This window comes from Salmo salar, chromosome 12 (assembly GCF_965601325.2).
Source record: "Salmo salar chromosome 12, fSalSal1, whole genome shotgun sequence".
Classification (NCBI taxonomy): domain Eukaryota; kingdom Metazoa; phylum Chordata; class Actinopteri; order Salmoniformes; family Salmonidae; genus Salmo; species Salmo salar.
This window is the reverse complement of record NC_138302.1, coordinates 16,087,501-16,102,233: the sequence shown is the minus strand read 5'-3', so window position 1 is coordinate 16,102,233 and position 14,733 is coordinate 16,087,501. Positions and strand designations below refer to the sequence as shown.

Here is a 14,733-nt window from a genome sequence, read left to right as displayed (position 1 = left end):
CTATACCTGAACCTGGCAACCTCATATTAGCCTATACCTGGAAACACCTGATGCTGTATCATATAATCAACCATTACGTTTCCTCTCCCCTCTTGGTGATGCTGGTGTGGTGTAACCCTGTCCCCTGTAGCAATGGGACATGTGAACAGTGTGGGTGTGTCTCTCATGTTCACAGTGGCTAAATGACATTGCCCGGGGGTGTTCTATGTGCTGGAGGTCCATTACTGTCCCTCTAATAATAGATGCCACTTAGCAGATGCTTTTATCCAAAGCCACTTACAGTCATGCATACATTTTATGTATCGAACCCACTACTCTTCTGTTGTAAGTGCCATGCTCTACCACCATGCTCTCTGAGCTACAGAGTATTTCTCTCTCACACACACACACACAAACACACAGGTGTGTCGTAGTTCTCTGTGTACAAGGAAACTGCTGTCTGTTCCCAAACAGGATATGACATCATTACCAAATGAATGAGGTGTGGAACATGACAAAAGTGTCTTTCTCTGTCTCTGACACACTCATTTTTTCTCTCTCCTTTCCTGTAAAAACAGCAACACAACAAACAGACAGATCTGTCATGGCCCACATTCACCCGGCGTGGAAAAATACACGGTAGCTTCCTAAATTACACCCTATTCCCTTTTTACTGCACTACTTTCAGAGCCCTATGGACCCTGGTCAACAGTAGGGCACTATATAGGGAATAGGGTGCAGATTGGGACGCACAACAGGTTTTATGCAGCCGCAGTTCAAAGGTTACTACATTAACAAGGAGGCGACAGTTGGAAAGATTGGAAGAAGAAACTTGATGTATTTATTTCCACAAAGAAATGAGTTGAATGTTTGTAGAGATTGACATAGGCAGCAGTCCATTGAAATACTGGAGCACATCAAAGTCATTCTGCAAAACTTGAACAAGATTATGCTCGTTTCTACAGGCTTCCCTTCCTCCCCCTCAGTCTTCCCTCCGTTCCTCAATAAGCCTTAAGTTCTAGAAGTTCCTAAGTTAGAGCCCTCATTTACTAAAGACACTTGATTGCATTTATTAACCCTCTTAAGTCATCACAATATCATAACGAGTCCAAACGATCTACTATAGAACACTGAAACCTGACTAAAAAAACATCTTTAAATAAATTAAAATGGATACAAAAATATGAAAATCTAAAATCTAAACTGATAGAAATAGAGATAGCAGAATGGGGGAGATGTAGATTGTCTTTGTTGAATGATACATTGATTAGTTTATCGCTTCTATGATCACAGTCCTGGTCAGTCAGTCATCTATACATCTATCTGTGCAAAATGTGTCCAAATTCACTAAAGCTGAGATATGGATATTAAAGGGGAAGTTCAGGATTTTACAACTTAATGTTAGATTGTTCCTCACCCTGAAAGTATTCAATGGTTCAGGAGAAACTGAAATCCCTGGTTCGATTTTCTTTAAAATAGCCACTAAAAACTTCAGCTAACTTTAAAAGCCAAAGGCCAAAATACTGAACATCCCCTTTAATGAGACTAAGGCTGGGATTCATTCAAATCCTCATTAGATCTGTCTCATGACATTTAAAGGTACTTTCCAATTGAGCTGACATAAGCAGCAGTTACCGTGAATGCGGTCTCCGCGAACGTGGAAACATTGCCTTTAGCCGAAAAGGGGCGATCGGATTGAATCCTGGCCTCAAACTGCCGATAACCTCACAGCTGTCTATACTGTACATAAAGTTGGCTAGCAGGCACATTTTCAATAACAGTTTCTGTTAAAGTGCACCCTCTATCCAACTCTATGCCTGGGTCCAAAATGGCACTATTCCCTTTAAAATTCATTACTTTTGACCAGAGCCCTATGAGGAATATATATAGGGAATAGAGTGGCATTTGAGACGTAGGCTGTTGGCATTCTGTTTTTTTCCCATCTGTCTGTATGAGTCCTAGCTCTGCTGTCCTATTGGAGGGATATTGTGCTCTTATCTTGGAACAAAGTGAAGAAAAGTAAAAGGATAACACTATTCTCTCTCACACACACACACACACACACACAACGCTAGTTCCAGCGACAACCTCCTTTCCCTCGAAAATACAAACATGCGCCCACACACAGTCAGTCATTGTAAAAGTGCGGATTACTCGCAGTTTCACTAACTGTTTATTTGCCATTTTAGTTTTCCTACTTTTGTTTTGCCAGTAAGTAAGAGACAGTGAAAAACAATAGAACACGGACGTTAGAATTCAGATGTCCTTTATGAGGGAAGGTTAAAAAAATCCTTAATACAAAAATAAAAAATAAAAAGTGCAAAACCACAAAACAAAAAAGAAACAATGTCTTGTCACCATGGAAACTCAAAAAAATAGTAGCAGCAAATAAAAATAAACAAAAAGCAACAAAAGATGGACCTCTTGTAACACGTTATCAGGATAAACAATTCTGGGTTTAATCTCTTCACTCAAGATATCACTATGGCAACACACACACAGTTGGTCACAGTTTACAGGTGGAGGACATGCGGTGGGAGGAGTCAAGTGTTAAATCGTTACCTTATTAAAACAATCAACAATGTCATGTACGGTAAACAAAAGGTAAACAAACTCAGACACGACACACACACAGGTACAACTAGAGACGTGATCTTGAGGCTGTAATCTGTAGTTTCCTAACCTTATGTAAGAATAACAGGTATTATTTAAGCCCTATTTCTCTCCCTCTTATAATGATGACTCGTATGAACCAAGAGGTTAGTTATCCCCTGTCTATCTCGAAGAGAACATGAGAATTATCTCATAAAAGTTACATGAAGAAAGCATTCCTTAGGGAAAAAGCACAGAAACAAAACATGCTTGGTGGAGCATAGATCAGCAGTGAACCAGTGATCTAGTAATAACAGGATGAATATTAATTTATATAGAATATCCTTTACCCCGGAAAAAAAGAGATATCTCCCAGAAATAAACAGGCTAGACACCTACCTGTCTGTCCCCAACACGCTGTCTGTCCCCAACATGCTGTCTGTCCCTCACTGACTGTTAATCCCTTACTGGTAGTGTCGGAGTCTGACTAGTTTAGCAGCGCCATCTACACAAAGCTCTAGGTATTGCAAGTGTGTGTGTCTTACTGTGGGAGTGCCTGTCAGTCTCTCTGTCTATGGCTCTCTCTGTGTGGTGGATTTTTTCTACAGTCTGATTTAAAAATCTGTTAAGTCGCTCTTTCCCTCTACTGCAGTCTAGCTGGCCTCTCTACCTACCCCTCTCTTTCCATCTACTGCAGTCTAGCTGGCCCCTACCTACCGCTCTCTACTGCAGTCTAGCTGGCCCCTACCTACTCCTCTACTGTAGCCTAGCTGGCCCCTACCTACCTCTCTCTACTGCAGTCTAGCTGGCCCCTCCTACCTCTCTCTACTGCAGTCTAGCTGGCCCCCACCTACCCCTCTCTACTGTAGCCCAGCTGGCCCCTACCTACCTCTCTCTACTGCAGTCTAGCTGGCCCCTACCTACCTCTCTCTACTGCAGTCTAGCTGGCCCCTCCTACCTCTCTCTACTGCAGTCTAGCTGGCCCCTACCTACCTCTCTCTACTGCAGTCTAGCTGGCCCCTACCTACCTCTCTCTACTGCAGTCTAGCTGGCCCCTACCTACCTCTCTCTACTGCAGTCTAGCTGGCCCCTCCTACCTCTCTCTACTGCAGTCTAGCTGGCCCCTACCTACCTCTCTCTACTGCAGTCTAGCTGGCCCCTACCTACCTCTCTCTACTGCAGTCTAGCTGGCCCCTACCTACCTCTCTCTACTGCAGTCTAGCTGGCCCCTACCTACCTCTCTCTACTGCAGTCTAGCTGGCCCCTACCTACCTCTCTCTACTGCAGTCTAGCTGGCCCCTACCTACCTCTCTCTACTGCAGTCTAGCTGGCCCCTACCTACCTCTCTCTACTGCAGTCTAGCTGGCCCCTACCTACCTCTCTCTACTGCAGTCTAGCTGGCCCCTACCTACCTCTCTCTACTGCAGTCTAGCTGGCCCCTACCTACCTCTCTCTACTGCAGTCTAGCTGGCCCCTCCTACCTCTCTCTACTGCAGTCTAGCTGGCCCCTACCTACCTCTCTCTACTGCAGTCTAGCTGGCCCCTACCTACCTCTCTCTACTGCAGTCTAGCTGGCCCCTACCTACCTCTCTCTACTGCAGTCTAGCTGGCCCCTACCTACCTCTCTCTACTGCAGTCTAGCTGGCCCCTACCTACCTCTCTCTACTGCAGTCTAGCTGGCCCCTACCTACCTCTCTCTACTGCAGTCTAGCTGGCCCCTACCTACCTCTCTCTACTGCAGTCTAGCTGGCCCCTCCTACCTCTCTCTACTGCAGTCTAGCTGGCCCCTACCTACCTCTCTCTACTGCAGTCTAGCTGGCCCCTACCTACCTCTCTCTACTGCAGTCTAGCTGGCCCCTACCTACCTCTCTCTACTGCAGTCTAGCTGGCCCCTACCTACCTCTCTCTACTGCAGTCTAGCTGGCCCCTACCTACCTCTCTCTACTGCAGTCTAGCTGGCCCCTACCTACCTCTCTCTACTGCAGTCTAGCTGGCCCCTACCTACCTCTCTCTACTGCAGTCTAGCTGGCCCCTACCTACCCCTCTCTTTCCCTCACTCTCCATTCTCTATCTGTCCCTACCTGTTTCTGTGTTGGAACCTTTTCCTTCTGAATGTAGGTAACCCCTCTATCTGTCCCTACCTTAGTTGGTTTCTCTGTGTTGGTTGGGTCCCCTTAATCTTTAATCTAGAGGTGTCCCCCTGTCCCTCCCCAGCCCGCCCCCCTCCCGCTATGGAGAAATACATAGGGCGTGGGGGCCGTCCGTCAGGGGGAGCGGCCAATGGCGTGATGGGTCCCTCTCCCCCTCCCCCCAGATCAGTTCAGGGCATTAACACAGATGGATGAGATTCCTTTTCACCTTCCTCCTCTACTACTGGCTCACCTGGAGAGGGAGGGAGAGAGATGAAGATTTCTGGGTCAGGATCACAACCAGGGAGTGCCATCTAAAAGAAGTGACATATTTAAAGTGAGCGTGTACCTGACGTTAGGTTAGGGGGGGGGGGGGGGTTTCTACACGCCGTAGCAGGCAGACAGTCTCTCCTTCAGCTGGGGAGGAAACTGTTCTGAGAACTGCTGCCAGTTCTCCTCTCCTACCTGGTCCTTAAAACCATGGAGGATCTGGGGGGGGGGGAGAAAGAGGAGAGAGAGAGAAAGAGGAGAGAGAGAAAGGGGAAGACAGAGGAGAAAATACCTTGATTCCTCAACAAAGAAATGACAGAAACAATATGTCTGAAATAATTCTCTGCTATTATGGTTAACATCCCACTATCATACAGTCCACACACACACACACGGATCTGGGCCAAGCAAAGCTTTTCCCAGGATACGTCCTAAATGGCAGCCTCTCCCTTCCATAGTACACTACAATAGTGCAGATCAAGGGAACAAGGTGCCATTTGGGACAGAGAGAGTTGGGTCCTCCACACACCTTGTAGAACATGTCTCTCAGGTCGTCTTTAGGGCTGACCCAGGACGCCACGGCATCACAGAAGAAGATAAAGTCCTGCAGAGAGACATTCTGTGATGTTATTTCACCCTACAGAAGGACCGTCTCTCCATGTACAGGTCTGCTCTCTTCATACCACAACCCTGCTGCTGACTTCCTGTCTGACTCCCAACACCTGGTCCCAAACCCAACCGCAGTGCTACAATGTGATTTTAGGTGTGTGACGCAGCTCACTTGCCAGACATGGTCGCGGCAATTTAGCACCCGACAGGCGATTTCAAAACGCACCAAAACGACGTCAACAGGTTAAATGACCAGAGACTGTCCCCTGGTCCATTCTATCAGCCTACCTGTATTACTGGCCTATATCAATGTGTTACATGTAGTTTGAAGAGAATAGACTTTCTCTTCAGCTATTTTTACAGCCTACCTTTAAGGAGTGGGACGATTTTCAGACGGACATACATAGCCTAGAAATAAATATTGATCACCTATGTAGTAAACTATCGCCTAAATCATATGTAGGAAGCACATTTCCTAAGAGAGAGAACTGCCCCGTGCTTCTCCTCCCATGCACAGCACACACACATCTGTTCTCACAGGTACTGGACCGGAAGCAGCAACAGGGAGGCCGTCATAGTCAATGACAATTTGTTCCTAACTGACTTGCTGAGTTAAATAAAAGGTTCAATCAAAACAGAATGATGACAGCAACACGTGGTACGTTCTGCGTAGTCCTATAGGATATAGCCTGGTTCTGCATAGTCCTGTAGGATATAGCCTGGTTCTGCATAGTCCTGTAGGATATAGCCTGGTTCTGCATAGTCCTATTGGATATAGCCTGGTTCTGCATAGTCCTATAGGATATAGCCTGGTTCTGCATAGTCCTGTAGGATATAGCCTGGTTCTGCATAGTCCTATTGGATATAGCCTGGTTCTGCATAGTCCTGTAGGATATAGCCTGGTTCTGCATAGTCCTATAGGATATAGCCTGGTTCTGCATAGTCCTATAGGATATAGCCTGGTTCTGCATAGTCCTGTAGGATATAGCCTGGTTCTGCATAGTCCTATAGGATATAGCCTGGTTCTGCATAGTCCTATAGGATATAGCCTGGTTCTGCATAGTCCTGTAGGATATAGCCTGGTTCTGCATAGTCCTGTAGGATATAGCCTGGTTCTGCATAGTCCTGTAGGATATAGCCTGGTTCTGCATAGTCTTGTAGGATATAGCCTGGTTCTGCGTAGTCCTGTAGGATATAGCCTGGTTCTGCGTAGTCCTATAGGATATAGCCTGGTTCTGCATAGTCCTATAGGATATAGCCTGGTTCTGCATAGTCCTATAGGATATAGCCTGGTTCTGCATAGTCCTGTAGGATATAGCCTGGTTCTGCATAGTCCTATAGGATATAGCCTGGTTCTGCATAGTCCTATAGGATATAGCCTGGTTCTGCATAGTCCTATAGGATATAGCCTGGTTCTGCATAGTCCTATAGGATATAGCCTGGTTCTGCATAGTCCTATAGGATATAGCCTGGTTCTGCATAGTCCTGTAGGATATAGCCTGGTTCTGCATAGTCCTGTAGGATATAGCCTGGTTCTGCGTAGTCCTGTAGGATATAGCCTGGTTCTGCATAGTCCTATAGGATATAGCCTGGTTCTGCGTAGTCCTATAGGATATAGCCTGGTTCTGCATAGTCCTATAGGATATAGCCTGGTTCTGCGTAGTCCTATAGGATATAGCCTGGTTCTGCGTAGTCCTATAGGATATAGCCTGGTTCTGCGTAGTCCTATAGGATATAGCCTGGTTCTGCGTAGTCCTATAGGATATAGCCTGGTTCTGCGTAGTCCTATAGGATATAGCCTGGTTCTGCGTAGTCCTATAGGATATAGCCTGGTTCTGCGTAGTCCTATAGGATATAGCCTGGTTCTGCGTAGTCCTATAGGATATAGCCTGGTTCTGCGTAGTCCTATAGGATATAGCCTGGTTCTGCGTAGTCCTATAGGATATAGCCTGGTTCTGCGTAGTCCTATAGGATATAGCCTGGTTCTGCGTAGTCCTATAGGATATAGCCTGGTTCTGCGTAGTCCTATAGGATATAGCCTGGTTCTGCGTAGTCCTATAGGATATAGCCTGGTTCTGCGTAGTCCTATAGGATATAGCCTGGTTCTGCATAGTCCTGTAGGATATAGCCTGGTTCTGCGTAGTCCTATAGGATATAGCCTGGTTCTGCGTAGTCCTACAGGATATAGCCTGGTTCTGCGTAGTCCTACAGGATATAGCCTGGTTCTGCGTAGTCCTACAGGATATAGCCTGGTTCTGCGTAGTCCTACAGGATATAGCCTGGTTCTGCGTAGTCCTACAGGATATAGCCTGGTTCTGCATAGTCCTGTAGGATATAGCCTGGTTCTGCATAGTCCTACAGGATATAGCCTGGTTCTGCGTAGTCCTACAGGATATAGCCTGGTTCTGCGTAGTCCTACAGGATATAGCCTGGTTCTGCATAGTCCTGTAGGATATAGCCTGGTTCTGCGTAGTCCTACAGGATATAGCCTGGTTCTGCATAGTCCTGTAGGATATAGCCTGGTTCTGCGTAGTCCTACAGGATATAGCCTGGTTCTGCGTAGTCCTACAGGATATAGCCTGGTTCTGCGTAGTCCTACAGGATATAGCCTGGTTCTGCGTAGTCCTACAGGATATAGCCTGGTTCTGCGTAGTCCTACAGGATATAGCCTGGTTCTGTGTAGTCCTACAGGATATAGCCTGGTTCTGCATAGTCCTGTAGGATATAGCCTGGTTCTGCGTAGTCCTATAGGATATAGCCTGGTTCTGCATAGTCCTATAGGATATAGCCTGGTTCTACGTAGTCCTATAGGATATAGCCTGGTTCTGCGTAGTCCTGTAGGATATAGCCTGGTTCTACGTAGTCCTATAGGATATAGCCTGGTTCTGCGTAGTCCTGTAGGATATAGCCTGGCTTTTAGGAGGACGATTTGCAGGCAGTGACAAATAAATGGGTCATCAGTACTTATTGGAAATGTGAAGGAACAACTCTCGCTCACCATAGTAACCTAACCTACAGTCACCATAGTAACCTAACCTACAGTCACCATAGTAACCTAACCTAACGTCGGTTGAGCGCCCACACCGGTCCAACTAGGAGAGGGCCAGGTCCAGGCCCAACTAGGACAGGTCAATGCCCAACTAGGACAGGTCCAGGCCCAACTAGGAGAGGGCCAGGTACAGGTCCAACTAGGAGAGGGCCAGGTACAGGTCCAACTAGGAGAGGGACAGGCCCAACTAGGAGAGGGACAGGCCCAACTAGGAGAGGGACAGGCCCAACTAGGAGAGGGACAGGCCCAACTAGGAGAGGGACAGGCCCAACTAGGAGAGGGACAGGCCCAACTAGGAGAGGGACAGGCCCAACTAGGAGAGGGACAGGCCCAACTAGGAGAGGGACAGGCCCAACTAGGAGAGGGACAGGCCCAACTAGGAGAGGGACAGGCCCAACTAGGAGAGGGACAGGCCCAACTAGGAGAGGGACAGGCCCAACTAGGAGAGGGACAGGTACAGGCCCAACTAGGAGAGGGACAGGTACAGGCCCAACTAGGAGAGGGACAGGGACAGGCCCAACTAGGAGAGGGACAGGTACAGGCCCAACTAGGAGAGGGACAGGTACAGGCCCAACTAGGAGAGGGACAGGTACAGGCCCAACTAGGAGAGGGACAGGTACAGGCCCAACTAGGAGAGGGACAGGTACAGGCCCAACTAGGAGAGGGACAGGTACAGGCCCAACTAGGAGAGGGACAGGTACAGGCCCAACTAGGAGAGGGACAGGTACAGGCCCAACTAGGAGAGGGACAGGTACAGGCCCAACTAGGAGAGGGACAGGTAGGATACTGAAATTAAAGGAAATAATCTGTCACCAAAAAAATATTTTCATCCCAAAGTCGTCTGTCTGACCGCCCGCAGCATGAAAAACCCGCTGACCCCTCAGTCATGATCTGTCGGGACCCGCAAGTCCTCCCTCCCTCTTACCTGGACCACTCCCCCAGCGTTTACACCAATCATCACGCAGGTCCCTCCCTCTTACCTGGACCACTCCCCCAGGGTTTACACCAATCATCACGCAGGTCCCTCCATCTTACCTGGACCACTCCCCCAGGGTTTACACCAATCATCACGCAGGTCCCTCCCTCTTACCTGGACCACTCCCCCAGGGTTTACACCAATCATCATGCAGATCCCTCTGAAGGCGGAGTCTTTCTCCTCGTTGTCACGGATGTTCCTTAGGGACGTACACCTGTCACACACACACACACACCACGTCACACACCACCACGTCACATACCAGTCAATCTAACACCTTGATAATGATCAGTGACGTGAAGGACTAGATGTCTGATGTGACAGACTCACCACGGCCTGATGAACTGCTGGAGCATCGGAGCCACCTCCTGAGGACACACGTAGCCCAGGCGACCAATCGTAATGGCTGGAAGAAGATGGGAGGAGCCTCACTCATGTGTACAAACAGCCAACTAAAAATCAAGCGCTGGTTTGATGTCGCTGATGTACAAATCACTATCATAAATAACTGCTCATTATTATTTGTAGATGAGTCAGTCACACTTTACCCAAAATGCATCGGCTACAATGTCAAACAAACCCAATGATTGCGTGTGTGTCGGGCGTCTCTGTGTGTGTGTGTGTCGGGCGTCTCTGTGTGTGTGTGTGTCCGGCGTCTCTGTGTGTGTGTGTGTCCGGCGTCTCTGTGTCCGGCGTCTCTGTGTGTGTGTGTCCGGCGTCTCTGTGTGTGTTTTTGTCCGGCGTCTCTGTGTGTGTTTTTGTCCGGCGTCTCTGTGTGTGTTTTTGTCCGGCGTCTCTGTGTGTGTGTGTCCGGCGTCTCTGTGTGTGTGTGTCCGGCGTCTCTGTGTGTGTGTGTCCGGCGTCTCTGTGTGTGTGTGTCCGGCGTCTCTGTGTGTGTGTGTCCGGCGTCTCTGTGTGTGTGTGTGTCCGGCGTCTCTGTGTGTGTGTGTGTCCGGCGTCTCTGTGTGTGTGTGTGTCCGGCGTCTCTGTGTGTGTGTGTGTCCGGCGTCTCTGTGTGTGTGTGTGTCCGGCGTCTCTGTGTGTGTGTGTGTCCGGCGTCTCTGTGTGTGTGTGTCCGGCGTCTCTGTGTGTGTGTGTCCGGCGTCTCTGTGTGTGTTCGGTATCTCTGTGTGTTCGGTATCTCTGTGTACCGGTGTTCTCCAGCAGGGTCTTGGGTGTGTTGGGTCTGTTGATGATCTCTACCAGCTGGTTCAGGACCAGAGACACATAGGGCTGCATCTCTACACCTACAGACAGAGAGGAGCCAGACGGAGAGGAGCCAGACGGAGGGGAGCCAGACGAGAGGAGCCAGACGGAGGGGAGCCAGACGGAGGGGAGCCAGACGGAGAGGAGCCAGACGGAGAGGAGCCAGACGGAGAGGAGCCAGACGGAGAGGAGCCAGACGGAGAGGAGCCAGACGGAGAGGAGCCAGACGGAGAGGAGCCAGACGGAGGGGAGCCAGACGGAGGGGAGCCAGACGGAGAGGAGCCAGACGGAGAGGAGCCAGACGGAGAGGAGCCAGACAGATGGAGCCAGACAGATTGGAGCCAGACGGAGAGGAGCCAGACGGAGAGGAGCCAGACGGAGAGGAGCCAGACAGATTGGAGCCAGACAGATTGGAGCCAGACGGAGAGGAGCCAGACGGAGAGGAGCCAGACGGAGAGGAGCCAGACGGAGAGGAGCCAGACGGAGGGGAGCCAGACGGAGGGGAGCCAAACAGAGAGGAGCCAAACAGAGAGGAGCCAGACGGAGAGGAGCCAGACGGAGAGGAGCCAGACGGAGAGGAGCCAGACGGAGAGGAGCCAGACGGAGAGGAGCCAGACGGAGAGGAGCCAGACGGAGAGGAGCCAGACAGATGGAGCCAGACGGAGAGGAGCCAGACAGATGGAGCCAGACGGAAAGGAGCCAGACAGAGAGGAGCCAGACGGAGAGGAGCCAGACGGAGAGGAGCCAGACGGAGAGGAGCCAGACGGAGAGGAGCCAGACGGAGAGGAGCCAGACGGAGAGGAGCCAGACGGAGAGGAGCCAGACAGATGGAGCCAGACGGAGAGGAGCCAGACCAGACGGAGAGGAGCCAGACGGAGAGGAGCCAGACGGAGAGGAGCCAGACAGAGAGGAGCCAGACAGAGAGGAGCCAGACAGAGAGGAGCCAGACAGAGAGGAGCCAGACAGAGAGGAGCCAGACAGAGAGGAGCCAGACGGAGAGGAGCCAGACGGAGAGGAGCCAGACGGAGAGGAGCCAGACAGAGAGGAGCCAGACAGAGAGGAGCCAGACAGAGAGGAGCCAGACAGAGAGGAGCCAGACAGAGAGGAGCCAGACGGAGAGGAGCCAGACGGAGAGGAGCCAGACGGAGAGGAGCCAGACGGAGAGGAGCCAGACGGAGAGGAGCCAGACGGAGAGGAGCCAGACGGAGAGGAGCCAGACGGAGAGGAGCCAGACAGAGAGGAGCCAGACAGATGGAGCCAGACGGAGAGGAGCCAGACGGAGAGGAGCCAGACGGAGAGGAGCCAGACGGAGAGGAGCCAGACAGAGAGGAGCCAGACAGAGAGGAGCCAGACGGAGAGGAGCCAGACGGAGAGGAGCCAGACGGAGAGGAGCCAGACGGAGAGGAGCCAGACGGAGAGGAGCCAGACGGAGAGGAGCCAGACAGAGAGGAGCCAGACAGAGAGGAGCCAGACGGATGGAGCCAGAGATGGCGGGGAGACAGAGAGAAACAAAGCAGAGAAATATATCATTAAGGTAACTCATGCAAGCAGCATCGAAACGGACAATTGTTTTGTTTATTAAAGAACAAAAATTGTAAAAAAACTAGATGATTATTGTAAGTAATTATAAATCATCTCTCACATGTACATATTAGCTACGAGTACAAACCTACAGGCAGAAAGACTCACCCATCTGCATGCATATCTCTCCTATGGCCCAGGTAGCGTTGTTACACACAGAGATGAACTCTGGGTTCAGGTTGGTCCCTAGGATAGGCATGAACTCAGCTGGACTCACACACACACACACACACACACGTTGAGAGAAAGCCAAGGGGAAGAGAAAGGAAGGACAGTACATAACATAAGGAGTACGACAGTATAGACTGCTAGTTACACAGTTAGTAGGAGGAGGAAGAGAGAGATGAAGAGAGATCGTATAGGTAGTTACCGATGCAGGGTTTAACATGAGGGAAGCAGGCCTTGGTCAGGTCACCCAGCAGGGCAAAGGAGCTCTGTCTCACCTCTGGCATAGTGTCCTGGAGATAGATCATGTGTGTGTTAACTACATGGTCTATATATGACACAAGATGGTTATGTACAATCAAATACAGCCAGCGTCTGTTACCACACACACACACACAGCGCCACACTAGACGGACCAGCGGATCCCAAACTGAGATCTACCAGTCAGATTATTTTACTCATTATAAACAGGACTTAAACATAAGCCTATGCAACATGAACCAATTAAAAGCAGTTGTGTAGTAATGAGGGTTGTACAGTAGGCTACAGGCCCAGTACATTATCACTGCATTTTGGCTGTGGTTGAGTCACCCTGCCAATGTTGTTCTACTCAGACCATTTCAGAAGTATATGATCCACTGGTAATAAACCATCAGTTGTATTACAGCTGAGTGACCTGAAACTGAAATGATTTATTCTACTGGACTGACGGCTCCGCCCCCTCCACCAAGACTGACGGCTCCGCCCCCTCCACCAAGACTGACGGCTCCGCCCCCTCCACCAAGACTGACGGCTCCGCCCCCTCCACCAAGACTGACGGCTCCGCCCCCTCCACCAAGACTGACGGCTCCGCCCCCTCCACCAAGACTGACGGCTCCGCCCCCTCCACCAAGACTGACGGCTCCGCCCCCTCCACCAAGACTGACGGCTCCGCCCCCTCCACCAAGACTGACGGCTCCGCCCCCTCCACCAAGACTGACGGCTCCGCCCCCTCCACCAAGACTGACGGCTCCGCCCCCTCCACCAAGACTGGCCCCAAAGGGAGACGGCCCCGCCCCCTCCACCTAGACTGGCCCCAAAGGGAGACGGCCCCGCCCCCTCCACCTAGACTGGCCCCAAAGGGAGACGGCCCCGCCCCCTCCACCTAGACTGGCCCCAAAGGGAGACGGCCCCGCCCCCTCCACCAAGACTGGCCCCAAAGGGAGACGGCCCCGCCCCCTCCACCAAGACTGGCCCCAAAGGGAGACGGCTCCGCCCCCTCCACCAAGACTGGCCCCAAAGGGAGACGGCTCCGCCCCCTCCACCAAGACTGGCCCCAAAGGGAGACGGCTCCGCCCCCTCCACCAAGACTGGCCCCAAAGGGAGACGGCTCCGCCCCCTCCACCAAGACTGGCCCCAAAGGGAGACGGCTCCGCCCCCTCCACCAAGACTGGCCCCAAAGGGAGACGGCTCCGCCCCCTCCACCAAGACTGGCCCCAAAGGGAGACGGCTCCGCCCCCTCCACCAAGACTGGCCCCAAAGGGAGACGGCTCCGCCCCCTCCACCAAGACTGGCCCCAAAGGGAGACGGCTCCGCCCCCTCCACCAAGACTGGCCCCAAAGGGAGACGGCTCCGCCCCCTCCACCAAGACTGGCCCCAAAGGGAGACGGCTCCGCCCCCTCCACCAAGACTGGCCCCAAAGGGAGACGGCTCCGCCCCCTCCACCAAGACTGGCCCCAAAGGGAGACGGCTCCGCCCCCTCCACCAAGACTGGCCCCAAAGGGAGACGGCTCCGCCCCCTCCACCAAGACTGGCCCCAAAGGGAGACGGCTCCGCCCCCTCCACCAAGACTGGCCCCAAAGGGAGACGGCTCCGCCCCCTCCACCAAGACTGGCCCCAAAGGGAGACGGCTCCGCCCCCTCCACCAAGACTGGCCCCAAAGGGAGACGGCTCCGCCCCCTCCACCAAGACTGGCCCCAAAGGGAGACGGCTCCGCCCCCTCCACCAAGACTGGCCCCAAAGGGAGACGGCTCCGCCCCCTCCACCAAGACTGGCCCCAAAGGGAGACGGCTCCGCCGCCTCCACCAAGACTGGCCCCAAAGGGAGACGGCTCCGCCCCCTCCACCAAGACTGGCCCCAAAGGGAGACGGCTCCGCCCCCTCCACCAAGACTGGCCCCAAAGGGAGACGGCTCCGCCC

General features: G+C 51.7%; 1 protein-coding gene and 1 long non-coding RNA gene across 2 annotated transcripts in view; both read right to left on the bottom strand.

The window, feature by feature from the left end:
• Nucleotides 1-797: 797 nt before the first annotated feature.
• LOC145859403 (uncharacterized) lies at nt 798-4,778 on the bottom strand. Its single transcript, XR_014379616.1, has 2 exons — nt 4,602-4,778; nt 798-3,233 (listed from the first exon to the last, which is right to left on the bottom strand). It is a non-coding gene; the product is annotated as an uncharacterized LOC145859403 (long non-coding RNA).
• A 17-nt stretch (nt 4,779-4,795) lies between these two features.
• The window catches only part of LOC123725610 (transportin-2), a 29,221-nt gene continuing 19,283 nt past the window's right edge, over nt 4,796-14,733 (bottom strand). Inside the window, exons 17-24 of the mRNA XM_082958628.1 lie at nt 12,762-12,849; nt 12,500-12,598; nt 10,756-10,851; nt 9,935-10,010; nt 9,719-9,818; nt 5,500-5,574; nt 5,050-5,189; nt 4,796-4,953 (exon numbers count right to left, since the gene is read on the bottom strand). Coding sequence (XP_082814754.1) covers nt 5,082-5,189; nt 5,500-5,574; nt 9,719-9,818; nt 9,935-10,010; nt 10,756-10,851; nt 12,500-12,598; nt 12,762-12,849 — 642 coding nt within the window. The 3' untranslated portion in view covers nt 4,796-4,953; nt 5,050-5,081. The remainder of the gene's footprint in view (nt 4,954-5,049; nt 5,190-5,499; nt 5,575-9,718; nt 9,819-9,934; nt 10,011-10,755; nt 10,852-12,499; nt 12,599-12,761; nt 12,850-14,733) is intronic.